Source organism: Archocentrus centrarchus, chromosome 3, assembly GCF_007364275.1.
Source record: "Archocentrus centrarchus isolate MPI-CPG fArcCen1 chromosome 3, fArcCen1, whole genome shotgun sequence".
Classification (NCBI taxonomy): Eukaryota; Metazoa; Chordata; class Actinopteri; order Cichliformes; family Cichlidae; genus Archocentrus; species Archocentrus centrarchus.
The window spans coordinates 35,801,875-35,819,213 of NC_044348.1; the positions used below are offsets into that span (position 1 = coordinate 35,801,875).

Below are 17,339 nucleotides of genomic sequence, written 5' to 3' on the forward strand. Positions count from 1 at the left end.
GCGAGGGGTAACTGCGTCATGACGGGTCACGTCATCGTTGCTCATAAAGTTGTTTTTAAAAAACGTAGTGACGTTAGCGGAAGTGAGGTGTTGTTCAGTTGCTAAGCTGCAGACGAGCAGCACCGGGACCGTCTGCGGGTTTCTGCCGCCGCATCATCGGATCAGCTGCAGGCTGTCCACCGCTGACCGGCCGCAGCCGACAAACGGAGGTAAGCCGCCCGACGGTAGGCTGCGTGTCCTCGTTCACTGCTCCGGCGGGAAGCCGCCGCTGCTTACGCCGCGGACCGGCCTCAGCGTTCGCCTAAATTTAGTCAGGAGCTCGGTGACGGCGGGCCGGTCAGGTCACCACCTGTCACGGAGTCAGACGTAACTGAGTAATGTGAGGAGCAGACGGAGCTCCTTTGGTGTTTAATGTCGGGCTGCCGGTCTGAACGGAGCCCGTCTGCAGATTAATGATCTTAACGAAGAGCTTAATCAGATTAGCTGAAGTTAGCTGAAGCTCCAGGACAGCAAACATCTGAACTCATCCGATCCTCGGACCATCAGCGCGGCTGTCGGCTGGTTTCCAGCAGCCTGTTTCTGATGACGCAAATAAAAATGATCAAACATGGTTTCCAAAAACGGAAAGTTTCAGTCTGCAGACGCTCAACGGACGAAGATTTTCACGGAGTTTGGATTTTTGTTTTTAATCGCTCATAAATATGATCCGCGGTTTCGGCCCCGGCAGGAATAAAGGCTCGGTGGATGTTGATGATGATGATAATATGTATCCCATGTTTGAGGCTCCTGTTACTGCAGTAAATGCTGCTAAAATGAAGAAGGCCTTTAATAACAGACGTTAATAGAACTCACATGATATTAAAAGACAAGTATGTATGTTCATTTATAAAATCCAGCGTATTTATAATATAAAAACTTAAATATTTTCTTTATTAGACTGAATAAAAACATTTATTGGAGTCAAAATGACCAGGATGTGAAAATAATAACAGTATTTTTGTCATGTGTGGCCCAAAGTTATAGTTTTATTAGCACTGATCTATTTGCTGATCATCGTTACTGAACAGTATCCACAGCCATCAGCTGTCTCACAGAGTTCAGAGGTCGTTCTGGCTGGATTCGTACTCATTCTAAGATGGAGATGAGAGTTTGGTTAAACAGGTATAAAATACTTACCTGCATACACCTCCAGAGTTTAATGGAGGAACTTGGTTACTACATCATACTTTGTGGAAAAGGTATTCAGGTCTTTTTCTTCAGTAGAAGTACATTTATTCAAAGCAAAGTCCTGCACAGTGACTTAAAGGGATATTTAATAAGTGTTTCTGCAGTTTCTGCAAGAAGGGCTGAAAAATAACCATGAAAATAAAATCCCAGAGGAAGAAAGTAAAAGTCCTGTAATTCAAATGTGCCTGAAGTGCCAGCAGTTTGTTTACTGCAGTTTCTAACTGTAGATAGAAGCTTTGGCTTTTCTCCAGGTCACCATTGTATTTGTTCTTAATAACGTACCTGGTTAAATAAAGGTCACATCGACTCACTGGCCATCTTCTGGTACAAAATGGTATCACATGAAAGTACAGCCTGGCCCTGTTTTGACTTCAGCTGATATCTCTTCACCACAGTACACAGATGTTGTGGACTGAAGTCATTGTTATTGTTTCTTCACATTTTGTTGATGCTTTAGTAAATTTTAGAAGGTTTTAAACTATTTTAAAGACAGAACTTTACAGTAAGGACTTTTTGAACATCACTACATTGTGTTCCTGCAGGTGTTTGACGCGCTAAATGAATTAACCTCAGCCGGGGTCCAGACATAGCAGCCAGTCTCCCAATATGACCAGTATGGCTGCCGCCAGCACCACCAAGATTGCATGGCGCCTGCGTGAGTACAAACATTATTCAGACGATTATCACACCCTTCTTGTCCGGCAGCGCGGCCTGACCTGAATTTGTCCCTCCCGTGTTGCTGTACAGAGGAGTTTGAGGCTCATTCCAGCTCCGTTTCCTGTCTGGCTCTGGGGAAAAGCTCGGGCCGCCTGCTGGCCACAGGAGGAGAGGACTGCAGGGTCAACATCTGGGCCGTCAGCAAGGCCAACTGCATCATGGTGAGACCTCCTCGCTGCAGACCTCCCTTTCTGTGAAGGTTTTTTTAGGCTTGAAACATGAAATCCATCCATTACCTGCTGCTTACCTGTCGTGTCCCAGTCACGATTCAATTCAATTCAATTTTATTTAAATAGCGTCAGATCACAACAAACAGTTGCCTCAAGGTACTTTATATTGTAGGTAAAGGCCCTACAATAATACAGAGAAAACCCAACAGTCAGAACGACCCCCTATGAGCAGCACTTGGTGACAGTGGGAAGGAAAAACTCCCTTTAACAGGAAGAAACCTCCAGCAGAACCAGGCTCAGGGAGGGGGGGTCATCTGCTGAGGGGGGGCTGAGGGGCTGATGCCCACACCTCCCTCTGTTCAGTCACCACCTCTAGCTTTGATCTTACTTTTATATTAATTAGTTTTCTGATTATTGGATTAATGAAAAACATGGTTCTCTTCATGGGATATAAGCTGACTCGTGTATCCCTGCCGCTGTTCGCCATCTTCCTCCAACTGTGCGTGACCTGGCTGGCCTCTCACGGTGTGTGGAGCACACCGAGATATGTGATACATAAAGGATGGTCATAGCTCAGGTCTTGCTGAATAAAACATGCAGTTCATTTTGGAATTTATGGATTTATTAGTGTTCAGAAGGAAGATTAAGCAGGAGATGGAGGACTGGCTTATCCTGTGAGTGACAGGTCACTACTGTATAAGCCTGTGGTGTCCTCAGCTGATCTTATCAGCTTCATTTTTAGTGTGAGTCTCTGTGACTGACGGGGAGGGTGGATGGTTCTGAGGATGTGTGTTTAACTCTGTGTGTTTTCTCTCAGAGTTTGACTGGTCACAAGAACCCAGTGGAGTGTATCCAGTTCAACATGTCGGAGGAGCAGGTGGTGGCCGGGTCGCAGTCCGGATCGATACGAGTCTGGGACCTGGAGGCTGCCAAGAGTAAGGCTCAGTTTGTTCGCCATCTCTGAACTCTGAGTGGTTCCAAGACTTCACACACAAACACAAACTGCACACACAGCTGCACACACAATTTAGGTCAGGGGTGGGCAACATTTGTCTTCTAAGGGTGACGTGAAAATCGCTTTGCTTTTCTCATGTAATACACACCATGCAGTGAAACAGCGGTAGAAAAGTTTGTTAGCCTCTTTCCCACCAACAGGGTTCTGGAGCCGGTGCCTTTATTTGAACCGTTAGGCGGGTTTTCCACCGCAGAAGCACTCGGTGCTCGGCCGAAAAACGGGTTCAACTCCGGCCCCGCAAACTAGCTGGTCTCGAACCAAGGACGCGTGACGAAGGCAGCAGCAGGGCGTGACTCTGCCGTCTCAACATCCAGTTTTCTACCATATTACATGTGTATTACATGAGACAAGTGATTTTCACGGCTGTGAATTAGGTTGGGCTCTAAGGCTGAACTTGCTGCTTTGTATCAGTTCATATCGCAGATAAAAGGACACAAAGTGCGTACTTGTCGTCTTGCTCTAATCGCTGTCTGTGTTTCCCTCTGTGCTGCACACAGATGCTGCAGTAGTTTGGTTTGGACCCTAAAACGTATTTGCAGCACAGAAAGGGGAGCGTGTTCTCCCACGTTTGTGCGCTTCGGCTTCGTGTCCAGACAAGGACCCGCCCACACTCATACGTAAAGGAGCAGTTCACAGAAACGCGGTGGGAACGCGGGCCCGTTCTTAAGCGTTTCGCTGGTTCATTGAAACCAGCACTGGCACCGGCTCCTCGGCGGTGGGAAAGTAGCAGTTGAGACGACACGCCCTTCGTCACGCGTTCTTGGTTCAAGACCAGCTAGCTTGCGGGGCCGAGTTGAACCTGATCAGCACCAAATGTGTTCGCGGTGGAAAAACCGCTGAACAGTTCAAATACTGGCACCGGCACCTGGTCGGTGGAAAAGAGGCCTCTGAGCGGGTCGCTCAAACATGTGAATCTCACTGAAGCTGGAGAGCAGAACGAGTCCTATAGATGTTAGTTAGATGTCATTTTGTGTATTATTATCATTATGATTTGTATTTATTTTATTTAAACAAAACAACTGACAGAACAGGGAGATGTTTGAACTCCGCAGCCAGCGCAGAGATCAGAACTGAAGCGCTGCCTCTAACAGGGGCAGAGATAGAGCGCCCCCCTACTGTTCACCATCAGGCTCTCTGTCTCTGAATGTCTGTCAGTCCCCAACATGCAGCATGGCTTTAATGCGTCTGCAGCTGGTTCATTTAAAAATTATACTACAGTCAGAAGAAGATGCAAAGATGTGACCGTGCTGCTTCCTGTCCTCAGTTTTAAGGACTCTGATGGGACACAAAGCCAACATCACCAGTCTGGGCTTCCATCCGTTCGGAGACTTCCTGGCCTCCAGCTCCATGGACACAAACATTAAGGTAGGTGTGTTTTCATGTGTGAGAACATCTTTGTAGTCATAACCCTCATTAATGAACATGCCTTTTCTTCTTGAACATGTGACTGCTGTCAGCTGTGGGACGTGCGGAGGAAGGGCTACGTGTTCAGGTATAAGGTAAGAGCTGTTACGGTGCTGAAACCGTCCCAAAGAGCACTCGTCGTTTGTTTCAGACTGAACCCAAACCATGTTTCTGCTGTTAGAGTGGAGGATCCCACAGAGTGCAGGCAAAGCCCTCCTGACTCTTTCACTGCGCTTCAGTCAGCGATGAGAAACCAAAGCACATTTCTAACAGGTGGCTGCAGGTTGATTTGGTTAAACGTGCCTGTGATGACCTGAATCTGACCTTTTACGCAAAGCAGTTAAAATCTAATCTGCTTCAGTCTGACCTGGAAACAGCTCTGTCTGGAAACCTGATTATTTTCAGCTTCATGACAGACTTTAAACTCCACTCTGCATTCAGACATTTGTCTCCAAAGAGTGGATCTCAGAGTAATCTGTTGACTGTGAGCCCTCCGTAAAAGAACAGAAGGTTTATTTCAGAATAAAAGCCTTGATGGCAAACAGGTGATCCGTGCTGCGTTTGTGTCGCAGGGTCACACTCAGGCCGTGAGGAGTCTGGCCTTCAGTCCCGACGGGAAGTGGTTGGCATCAGCGAGCGACGACTGCACCGTCAAGGTACGAACTGACCCACAGGCTGCTTTTTTTTTTTTTTTTTTTTCTTTTTTAGCTTCACCTGGTATTAAATTACATTTAAGGATTATTTGCTGGCTCCATCTTCTTTAACAGTAGATGCTGAGGAAACCTTTAGGAATCCAAAGGGACTTTTATTATATGAAAGAAAGCCGGGGAAGTAAAAATGACTCGTTTTACTTCATTTTCGTTTTTGATTCGGAGCACATCGTAGATCTCACTCATGGTTGGAAAGAGTTTAATTTGGAAAGTAAAACTATTGATGGAGAATCAAGTTCAGCAAGTAAATCATCAGAAGATCAACATGAATTAGTGAGATTTCACACGGGGCTGCAGCGGTCTGGTGTTTGGCTGTTATTGAGCGTCTCGGGACATTTGGACACTCGTGTTTCTGGTCTGTAAACTCAGAACATCGTGTAATAAAATCCATCTGAAGGACACGGGTTTGAGCTCTGCTCTGTGTGGACGTTAGAGGAAGGATCTCGCTCTGCCACCGCCTCGTCCTGTCTGTCCTCAGCTCTGTCCTCTTGTCTCCATCAGCTGTGGGACCTGGCTCAGGGGAAAACCATCACAGAGTTCAAGTCTCACACCGGGCCCGTCAACATCGTCCAGTTCCACCCCAACGAGTACCTGCTGGCGTCCGGCAGCTCCGACAGGTACGCCGCCGCCACCGCTGCTGCAGGGAGCGGCGCGTGATTGAAGTCAGTGAATCGGTGTTTGCAGCTCCTCCTGTTTTCTGTCCCGCTTGTTTGTTCATCAGCAGGATGAATCGTCAGCTGAGGATCCCTCTCTGACTGCCATCGATATTTTATTATTTGTTGCTCAGTTTGACCTTTCACCTTTGTTGCTCTCATAGTCGTCCCCGTGTCACCACATTTCTAAGTAAAAGTAGATGGGAGAAGAAATCTTCACTCACTTTTTGTAGTTGTTCCCCCAAAAGTTCTTTAATTTTGGTGCGACCAGAGAGAGGAATACAAGTCCGACCAGTATTCAGCTCCAGCTGCTTTTTGTTTAGTTTTTATATAAACACTATTTTATATGTTATATAAACACTTTACATTCATTATTCATGATGCACTGAGAAACATCCTCTTCCACCCCCCTCTGTTTTCTCCTCTTTTTCACTCCTCTACCCTCATTTACCGTGTGTGTGTGTGTGTGTGTGTGTGTGTGTGTGTGTGTGTGTGTGTGTGTGTGTGTGTGTGTGTGTGTGCGTCGCCACCTCGTTTCCTGCAGGTCCATCAAGCTTTGGGATCTGGAGAAGTTTACGATGATCGGCTCGTTGGAGGGTGACACGACTCCGGTCAGGTGAGTTTTCCCACTGCAGTGGCATGGTATTGGAGTCTGACCGCTGACCTCTGACCCCTGTGCTTGTGGTTCAGGTGTGTGTGTTTTAGCCCGGACGGCTCCTGCCTGTACAGCGGGGCCACGGACTCTTTGCGGGTCTTCGGCTGGGAGCCCGACCGCTGCTTCGACGTGGTGCTGGTGGGCTGGGGGAGGGTTTCTGACCTCGCTGTCTGCAACCAGCAACTGGTGCGTAGCTCCGCCCACTGCTCAGTAACAGTACCGTGCAGGAGTTTGGGGTACTTCTTATCTTTGTTCTCCTCGCTGCCCGTCAGATCGGTGTGTCTCACCAGCTGTCCAGTGTGTCATCTTATGTGGTCGATCTGAAGAGGGTGAAGAAGAGCGGCGGTGCTGCGATCCAGGGCGTCATCCAGGACAGCCAGCCGCTCACAGAGCCGAAGAAAGATCCCAAAGGAACGGCACTGCGAAAGAGCTACGAGAGACCCACGACCACCTGCGGCTCACAGAGGTACGGCAGGCTGAACAGCAGCAGAGGACCCTAACCCTCTCTGAGGCCGGCTTAGACAGCTGAAGGTCACATGTAGGTCCTGCAGGAAGAAACAGGAAGCAGCATTAAGCAAAGTTTTTCCTGCCTACTGAAAACATTTTTGGGCTTCCACCGAGGAGAGATCTATTCTTACTAACCACGCACACTCGGAGCGTTTACCGCAATATCGACATCGACTTTAGCACCTTAAAAAAGTATAAAATGTATTTAAATGCTTTTAGTGCTTTAGCTGCAGTGCAGTCCATGACAGCTGCAGCTGGTTTTTACATTTTTTTATTCATTTGTAATTTTCTGATTGAAATCTTCGTTTGGAGAGTTTGTATTAAATTTACATATTACATATATTTATGTAATATGTCTAAGATAAAACTGTGGAGGCGCTGCACACGTCAGCGTGATAAAAGCTTTTTATGGACATTTGATGTTCACACTTGAGTTAAACCCACTTACACAAAGAAAACCTGCTTACAGAGAAGTGATCAGAGTTCAGGTGATTTTCATTTTACCTGCAGGAAAAACTGCAGACACACAAACACACACACAAAAGCTTTAAACAAGCTTCCAGGTGCTTTAATAAAAGCAAAGTAAACATTTCACTGGATTATTATGCAAAAAAACCAAACAAACCTGTGTCATTATGATGTCATCAGGGTCAAGCACCGTTCAGATTCTGATAGGCGGAGCCCCGAAGGTGAGAGGCGGAGCCCCAGTGAGGACGAGGCGGAAGAGAAGCTGTCGTCGGCCGAGATCCACAACGCCGAAGACTACAAGGCGATCTTCCAGCCAAAGAACGCCATCTGTAGGTGGACCCAGAGCATCGCGGCTCAGTTGTTGTATACATGCATACATGACACCGTATGAGGGTTAGATACACAACCAGATCTGTGAATGAAAAAGTATCCTGAGTGAATCGTCACTGCAACAACACCTGTGGGACCACCTGCAGCGAGTCTCCGCCCATCTACGTCAGTCTAACCTCATCCAGCCTCAGGGTGCCGAGCCGGTCATGTTTGAAAGGTCAAAGTCAGTTCGACTCTTACACACTGTAACACAAACAGAAACACCAGGTTACCTCCACACACAAGATGATCTGATGAGTTTGGCATAAATATTCACGCTCTGGATGAGACGTTGGCTCTTTCATCGTCTCATTGCTCTGAGTTGCCTTTGTCTCGATGACGTCGTAGTTTATTTTTCTCTGTGTGAGTCTGAGCTCCTCGCTCTCCTCTCTTCCAGCTCGCACTCCTCCTAAGATGTCCGAGCCGTTCCCCGCTCCTCCGGAGGACGGTGAGTCCGGCACAGCGCCGTGCTTCTGTGAGGCATCAGGTGCTGTTTGACTTTATAGAAGAGGAAGTCTGTTTATTTTGGACCGATCTCGAGACAGTTAATCAGTTTTTAAGGTGTTCAACACTGAGCACGTTTCAAGTTTAAAGAACTGGACGAAGGTGTGATGGAGACACAGTACCTGATGTCTGAGGTGTCGCTTCAGCTCCTGTGTTGCACACTTTGTGTTGCTGTGTAGGTTTCTCAGCTGCTCACTGATGGTTTCTTCTTCCTCTCAGAGTCCATTTTGGCAATCGGCCGGCAGCTGAAGGACGTGATATCTCCTTTTCCAGCCAAACAGCAGGTCAGTGAACGCAGCAGCTTCAGTCTGTGAGGAAACACAGAAAGGAAACAAGGACACAGGACAGAGAACAAGGAAGGGAGTGACCCCATCAGAGCAGATACCTGCTGTTCAGCTCAAAGTATCCTCCAACCAGGATTTTTCCTTCTCAGCAGATGAATGAACCAAAACCAGCTCAGATCTTTAAGTAGTCCCACTGTGGGTGTGGGTGTGGGTGTCTGTAGGACAGAGAAGGAGAGGAAGCTTCAGCTCTGCCTGAAATATTCCCTTAAACTTTATTCCAAAGTTGTTTCAGAGAATTTAATCCTGATTTTATAATTGTTTGTTTCTCGTTAACAGTTTTCACTGACAGCTGCAGACTGAAGTTTAGATTATGTTTGATCTTCTGTAGCAGGATTTCATCAGAATCAGCCAAAGAAATGAATATTGTGCTAAATTAAAACAGTTAAAAGACCAAAGCTGACAGAAACAATGAAAACTGAATAACAAAAAACTCGAGTCAAACTGAAATAAGCATCAAATCTGTAATAACTCCACGCGTTCGTTGTTTTAAAGGCTCCTCCGCTGGCCTCCTCCACTCCCGTGCAGAGGGTGGAGCCTACGGTCGTCTCCTCTGCAAAGCGTCCGGCTCCTCCAGCTGCGGGCACGGCGTCCTCCGCTCCCCCCGCCTCCACCCAGCCCCCCTTCACCACAGCCAAGACGAAACCGGAACCTAAAATCATCCCGAGCACCAGGAACGAGCCCATCGGACTGAACGTGGCCGACTTCCTGCCCGTGAGTGCACGCCATCTGTTTGTAGATTCTCGTGACACTCGTTTGCTGAGCGTTCACGATACAAATAAAGCTGCGTGTGTGTCGTCGGTCAGTCTTCGCCCAGCAGCAGATCCGCAGCTCTGAACGACGAAGAGGCCCTGACCCAGATCAGGAAGGGTCACGACACCATGTGTGTGATGCTGAGCAGCCGACATAAGAACCTGCAGACGGTCCGAGCCATGTGGGCCCGAGAGGACATCAAGGTGAGAGCTTCACATCTCAGCTCTTCAGCCTCGTGCACACCCGTGTGTGAAAGTTGTGGCTATTTATACAGGTGCAGCTGCAAAACTCAGTGATGGTTGTAGTTAAACTAAAATTGTTGGACTGGATTTAAGGCACTGATCCGTGCTGTTGAACGCCACCTTCACCTGAGTGCAGGATCTTTGTCTCACAGCTTTTTGTTAAATTGTAACAGATCTGCGACTCATGGAGGCCTCAGCTGTCACATCCACTCAGTAAAAGCATGAAGTTAATAACTGAGGTCTGTGGTTTTCAGTTAGTGTTAATAAAGTTATTTGAAAAAGTTTTTGTTGTGTGCAGATGGCTCTGGACACCGCTGTCTCCATGAATGATCTGTCCATCGTTGTGGACATCCTGAACATCATCAACCTCCAGCCGTGAGTCCAACACACACACGTGCATATTTACATTTGATTTTTATTTACACTGGAGTTAATGGACAAAATGATAATTCCAGCCCCTCAGTGAGTCTGTTCTGGAAACCATCGGTCTGCGCCGTCATGAATGCTGCGGTCCGTTTTCTAAATGCTGAGGTTTTATTTTGATCTGCAGTAAATGGTAAAAACATGTTGTTGTTTCAGCTCTTTGTGGAAGCTGGACGTGTGCGTGACCATCCTGCCTCAGCTCGACAAACTGCTGCAGAGCAAATACGAGAGGTGAGCGAGTGTCAGTGCGATGGCGAGGGGGCGGGGTCAGCAAATCATCTTTATATGTCCCAAATTAAAAGGAAGCCATTTAGATAATGGCTGCCCTAAACCTAACCCAGAGGGGTTTTAGGATGGCTGAGTTCACGTCAGAGACAATTTCATCCTCTCAAAGTGAATCAAACTCTGACCTCTGACCTTAAATAACTTCGGTCACCTGAGGCAGCTCAGGAGGGAGAGCAGCTCTCCAGTTCTCCTCCAGCCCACATCTCAAAGGGTCCTTAGGCTGTGTGTGTGTGTGAGACAGACGGATGTGGTCTGTAGAGAAACTTCAATCATCCAATCAGCTTCCTGCTCTGTGCGTTTCCTCAGCTACATGCAGACCGGCTGCACGTCTCTGAGGCTCGTCATGAAGCACTTCTGGACGCTGATCTCTGACACTCTGAAGGCCACGCCGTCCGTCGGGGTCGACATCACACGAGAGGAGCGGTGAGTCTGTGTGTGAGATCGTAAGTCCACCTCCCACTCTGTGGGAGGTTTTTAAAGGGGTGTTGCAGACCGAAGGTCTGAACCCTCCTCAGCCGGATGGGTTTCCATGTCTCCTGTTTTCAGTCAGACTCAGATCAGACGTTTCAAATGATTCATGAGAAAATGTTCTTTTGAAAAGCCGGGTGCATCTTTCACCGGAGGCGTTCAGTTCATATTTAAAAGCTATTTAGTGCATATTTAAAGCTGGTTTAAACTTCCTCAGTGCAGGTAGAAGAACAGGAACAGTAGTTTGTGCACAGCTGCAATTTAGGTGCTGTCCAGCAGGTGTCATCTGTGTTAGTTAAACAACATCAGGTGAAGGAAAGCACTGAAGGACTCGTGAGGACGTAGGAAAAGAATCTGACTCTCGCAGTTCAATTATAATTTACAATTTTCCTGAAATGAAATATAAAAGATGAAGGCTCAGAAAAGTGGGTGGGTGGATACTTTATTGATCTCAAAGGAGATTAGGGCAGTCAGGTGTGGTATAAGATGGAGAACGCAGCAGGGTTTACAGTGTGTGTGACATGTCAGTTATGTTGATCGTTTGTTGTGAGTCCTTTCCTTTCATTAAGGATGCTCCGGTGTCTCCTCTCCTGAAGGAGGAACCACCTTTCCTTTGTATTCAGACCTCATGACCGGGAAACTTCATAAGCAAAGCTAATTATTGGACTGTCAGTCAGTTTTTAGGAAGGTTCTGAACTTCCTGCGGTGACCCTGAAGTCAGTGCGACCATCATACTGAGGAGACGCAGTAAAGATGTCCCATAATTCATAGCAGCACGTCATCTGTCAGAGATGCATGTCATGTTCATCAGTGATTTCTGTTTCCTGCCATAACCTGAACCCCCGCTCTGAGAACGTCTGCTGCCGTGTGAAGAACGTGTGTTTGGTATCACCGTCTTCATTACGATGATCAGTGACTTTAATGTTCAGAGCAGTTCAGGTTCCATCAGTTCTGCTGGTTTTTTGAATAAAGCCAGGAGCTGATCTCACTGCAGCAGACACATTAGTGCTTTAAGGTAATCTCTGCGCAGGTTGTTTCACCCCGCAGACCCACATCAGCACCACCACCCGCTGCCACATGATTGTGGAGTCAGATTCTTTGAGCACCGCGCTCCTCTTCCTCAGTTGTCCTTCCCGGCTTTCCTTTATCTCCAAGGAACAGTGATCAGGAAAAAGCAGATGAGGAAATCTGACTATCCAGCCACATACTGTATATAAAAGATGGACTTGGTTTCCAGGTCTGACAGCAAAGCCAGTGCTAAACTGCAGGTTTAAGGTATTTTGTGTAATGCCCAGCAGGGGGCGACTCATGTAGCGGCAGAAGGTCGTCTGATTGTATAAAATGAGCCCACCGCTCACTCTGTGACCTCAGGTAACGCTTTCCTGACGGGTCTCAGGTGCTCAGGTCGAGGCTTCAAAGCTGAACCTCATGAACATGCAGGCGGCGATGCTGAAGGAGCTGCTTACCTTCACTGAAGGGAAACAGATGTGACAAACCCACAGACGGTCATGTGACGATGTTTTTGTGTTTGCAGACACCACAAGTGTCGAGTGTGCTGCAAGCAGCTGAAGAACCTGAGCAACATCGCCAAGAACAAGGCGGCGCAGGTCGGCCGTCACGGCAGCGCCTTCAAGGAGCTGCAGCTGCTCATGGCGCCGCTCGACGACTCGCCCTGAGGACGCCGCCGCAGATCGGCCGACCTGCAGCACCTGCGCTTTGTGCGTCCTTTTGTTATGACACAGACCCTCCGGAGACCTCCGTCACAGAGGAAGACATGCTTTGATTCAGAAGACATTAGACTCCTTCAGTCTTCCTCAGAATCAGAGGAAGAGGAGAAATCAAACTTCAGCTGTGGAGGAATCGGCGTCTCGGTTCTCGGTGGGAAATCGCAGATGTTGGCGGTGATGTGCCGTCAAGAGGTTTGAATGTTTAAAAAGTGCTCGCAGCATGAGTGCTCATGAAAGGCCGGAGTGAAGAGCCAATCAGCTGAAAACTGAGAAACCGCCCTGAAGCTCGACCACGTCCGAGTCTCTGCGTTTAATCTCGTAAACCAGCAACACGTTTGTGCAAAGTCGCTGTGAGCAGCAGGACCTCAAACACACCAGCTCACACTGCACACTTTTCTACTGTTCAGCCTTCCTGTGTTCATGTTGTTTATTTAAATAAAGACAGCTGTTGGAAATAAAGTGAAGACTTTTTTTTAACAGGAGAGTGAAATATGAAGATTGCCTATTTAAAATGATAAATGTGCACGACTGAAGAAGCTCTGAGGTCCCAGATTTTCTGCAGAACTCAAATGCAACATGTGTGTTTGGAGCCGTGTGTGAACGTCTGAGCTCAGCATGCAAAGTCAGGTGGTCTGCACACATGTCAAGACTTTCATACATTTGAATATCTGTCAGAATGGAAGAGGTCAGAGGTCATGAGCATTTGGGCAATTTGTTCTTTTGCTTCTGTATATGATCAGGTTATTTAAAATTGTTTAGTGAAGATACAGATACAGACTTTCAGGGTTAAAGGTTTAAAAAAAACTTGTTAATCATTTCAGTATTTCATAGGCTCAGGCTGGTCAGCAGGTACAGGGTTGGTGAGAGACAGCAAGGATTCCCAGAAGGAATATACAGTGAGCTCAGCAACACCAACGGGCCTGAAAGCGGTGACTGATCGCAGGAAATAAACAACATTAAAGGAAAACCCGGTCAGATTAGACCAAAAGAAAAAGCCAGGGAAGCTCTGTGTTTAAAGACAGATGGACTCTGCTCAGATGCAGCAACATTAGCTGGGCAGTGCTTCTAACATACTGTGAAAGTATCCCAGGACCCACCATCTTCAGCAACAGTCGAGTCGACCACCTGACCTCAGAGCTTCATTTTCACTTACAAACTGAGGGCAGAGAGACCCACAAACAGCTGAAAGAAAGGGCTGGGAAACAAAGGGGGGAGAGTACCAAAGCTCGAGCACAGCGTGGTCTGTGCAGGTTCTCAGCCATCCAGGTCACAGCATCTAAAGTGCTCTGAAGAAAACTGGACTTTGAGGTCCTTCCAGAGGTTTCACCTCTCACCCACAGCTGTCAGCAGCTTTACTTCTAGAGGAGCAAAGGAGGCCATCTGTGTCCACCTGGAACACAGATCCCTTCCCATGAAATTAAACCCGCACACACTTTAGGGTTAGTCAGCAACACTCAGGACCACTTCCAAGGTGACAACCCCACTAGAGCTTAAATACCTGGGACTCCTGTCACCTGTTAGAACTGAAGAACCCTTTTGGATGAGAGGTGAAACCTGAAGAACCTCAAAGTCCAGTTTTTTTCAACTCAAACACTCAAACAAATGTGTGCGTTTGTTTTGGAGTCTTTATTAAAAAGTAAATACAAAAAAAAAAACCAGCAAGCAGAAAGTTTGATCATCAGGGCAACGACACAGCAGCTCATCGTGTTTCTGAGCACTCCCGTTTACTGCAGCTAACAGTTTGGGTCGCCTCAGCAACAGCACCAAGTCAACCGCTACACATGTTCTGTCTGAGGTCAAAGGTCACCGGTGGTTTCCTAGAGTTTTTCTACAAACAGAGGCAGAGATGACAGCAGAAGCACACCGAGAAGAAAAGGAGAGTTTAGAGATGTTTGTTCTTCAAAGAGCTTAAAGGAGCAGAGGACTAAAAATCAACTCGTATTTCCTCGTATTGCTCACGTCCTATTGGACAGCTTAGGATCAACGGAGTACCCTGATTGGATAAAGGAGCAACACCTCCAGGAACTACAGAGGACACAACACACGTGAGAAAAAAGAAAAAAAAATCTACAGTTTAAGTTTTAGGTTAATAGTTTAAGTTCACCCTCAAAGCGTCCATCCACACAAGAGAAGAGAAAATTATTCAAGGGAAAAAAGTAAATTTGGATCATGAAAAAGAAAAATTCATGTGCCCACATTCTCCAACAAAGACGTCCACACAGAAACAAAAACAGCATGATTAAAGCATGTAGACTTAAATATATAAACACAGTATGCATATCAACCATGTTTGGGTTAGAAAAAAAAAATCATCTAAAACTTTAAAGTGCACCTTTACAGAGAAACAGAATCAAATACTGTGATGGAGAGCAGATACTGATTTCAGGGGCAGTTAATGAGGATCTGAATCCGGGGGGAGGAGTCACTGCAGTCGACTTTATCACTGCGAGAAGACACGGAGATCCAAACGCTGGTCTCAGGAGAGTCGTTCAGATTTAAGATCGTTCTGTCCTGTGAAGTCACTGTCCGTCTTTGCTCCCGCCATTGGCTGAGGACGTAATAAACACAGGGAGGGCAGGAAGGAGGCGGCAGAGACCCCAGGGTGCTGGCTGACACCCTGCAGTCCGTCCCGGGTGTCCTGCAGCGACGCCTCAGCCTCCGTCAGGCCGTCAGCTTCAGTCGTCCTGCAGAGAAACAACACCGTCAGGCAGCAGTCGTGTGACCCTTTACAGTTTCTCACCATGTCCACACTTCTGACCATAAATGTGAAAACATGTTATTCTCTTCACATCGCCCCTTTCTAAAGATGTTCTTAGACTCCTGTCAGTGGTGAAGCCCTCAGCCAGCAGGGGTCCCCGTAACCCAGCAGGTGTATATGAAGTGTCCCGACACCACCTGTAACAGACTGGGTATTTTCATATCTCAGAGTCTCGCGCTGCCTCTACCTCCATCTTAAATAACAGGACACCTGCACTGATCTTTAATCTCCTTGTGCACCTCTGCGCTGCTCCCAGCACTGCTGCCCTTTTTATATTGCTTCCTCAAATTCCCGTCTGACCACTTCCGTGTGACTCTGATTTTACCCGGGACTTTACTCTGGAAGTTTTCTAGACGAGGATCATTACTGGTGCTCGGAGCAGAGTCCTCATCTACGACCAAGAGCTCTTTAAGACAAAGACTTCAGTAGGTAACCGGATCGGTCAGTAACACTCAACGTTCCCTGTGACCTGCTGACCCGTCTGAACTCAGGCAGACGCACTGAGAACATGACCTTTGATCTGAACCCAGCGCCACTTATCAGGTTCGGCTCCGCCTTTAACTTCCACCTGAAAAATGAAATTCCAGATGGGCTGAAAACAGTCCAGAGGTGCACAAAGAGACGGCCTTGAAGGAAGATTGGCCAAATTTAAATGAGTTCATGGTTTTTATAGTTGAACTTCATAACAGCTCCCATTCTAACCCACAGGAACAGGGAGGGTTTGAACCCACAGCTGGAAACCTTTGCTATCATTACCTGGAGACTAATTCCAGTTGTGAGGTCACATTTGTTCTGTTAGCGTCTGTAAATCAATACGACCATCAGAAGTGATCACGGTGCTCACGGTCTGAGTGATCTGCAGGAGCTTCCCTTCAGAGGCTGTAAGTTTGACTGCAGTGTGAACATGCAATAAACAGACGTGTTCCTATTAAACTGACACAAACAGTGTTTTCAGATTTATCAGTGCAGACATGGAAGTAAGCAATCAATTCCACAATCCTCTGCTCATCAGCACAACGTCCAGCCAGGCCACAGAGCAGCATGGACGAAAGGCGAGGAGGAGGGACACCGACTCACTCACAACACCCACCCACACTCCAAGGTCACGAGGAGACAGACGGAGGCGGTCGTTTTGTTTCAGCTGCTGCAGACTAAATTGAGATTAATGAGTGAAAACACCTGCAGGTGGTTTCTTATCAGTTTCATCTCAGAGCAGCACAGAGAGGTTCAGATGATTCTGGATCAGGGGCCCAACTGCCTGCATCACTGCAATAAAGGTCTATAAAAACCCTCCAGCTGTTTCTGAAGCCGAGTGCTGTTACCGTCTCCATCCTGGCTTTCTGAATCAGGCGGGGTAACCCGACTGTATCGTCGGCTCTCCCGGCCACCCAAGAAACCCTGCAGGTTTAAGGTGCATCTGCACCCAGTACTTTAATCTAAGAATAATTTCTCATCTTTAATCTATCCAACACGTTCTGCACCTCTTTGTTCTGGCATGAGATGAAATCTCAGCTGTGTCATTTTCTGGTGACTCCAAAAGAAGCCGATGAGTGAAAAAGCCAGACTCCAGGTGAGACACACACACACACACACACACACACACACACGCTCTGGGGTTAGAGGGGAGGAGCATTAGATGGATGGTGGAGGAGACGGGGAGGGGGGCACCATGCCATGCTCAGAGCTTCCATGCCAAGCTATCCACCAATCAGAATACACCCCCACCTACCTGCCCACCGTCCCCCACCAATGGGCTGGCTCTGTCTACCTGTCTGTCTGCAAACCAACCAATCAGACCACAGAATGAGGACACAGAAGAAGAAGGAGGAGGACAGACTGACAGCGGGCGTTCCTGGAAAAATCCTCCACTCTTACAGTTCAGACCTGCGATGTTCACAGTTACCATTATTATTTATTCCACCGCACCACCCACGCTCACTTCT

The 17,339-nt window shown here is 47.4% G+C and overlaps 2 protein-coding genes across 3 annotated transcripts in view; one reads left to right on the forward strand and one right to left on the reverse strand.

Moving 5' to 3' along the window:
* Positions 1-52: 52 nt before the first annotated feature.
* Positions 53-13,097, forward strand: katnb1 (katanin p80 (WD repeat containing) subunit B 1). Its single transcript, XM_030726501.1, has 20 exons — positions 53-209; positions 1,770-1,882; positions 1,975-2,105; positions 2,932-3,049; positions 4,394-4,494; positions 4,587-4,628; positions 5,106-5,189; positions 5,745-5,860; positions 6,441-6,512; positions 6,587-6,737; positions 6,824-7,017; positions 7,707-7,855; positions 8,293-8,343; positions 8,619-8,683; positions 9,236-9,454; positions 9,547-9,696; positions 10,034-10,110; positions 10,315-10,389; positions 10,750-10,866; positions 12,446-13,097. The coding sequence occupies exons 2-20, from the start codon at positions 1,834-1,836 to the stop codon at positions 12,585-12,587; spliced, it is 2,103 nt and encodes a 700-aa protein (XP_030582361.1). The 5' UTR covers positions 53-209; positions 1,770-1,833; the 3' UTR covers positions 12,588-13,097.
* Positions 13,098-14,236: 1,139 nt separating this feature from the next.
* The window catches only part of kifc3 (kinesin family member C3), a 32,600-nt gene continuing 29,497 nt past the window's right edge, over positions 14,237-17,339 (reverse strand). Inside the window, exon 22 of one of the 2 annotated variants that reach the window (XM_030718846.1) lies at positions 14,237-15,322. In XM_030718846.1, the coding sequence (XP_030574706.1) occupies positions 15,300-15,322 (23 nt within the window). In that variant the 3' untranslated portion in view covers positions 14,237-15,299. The other variant, XM_030718837.1, reaches the window with a different exon arrangement.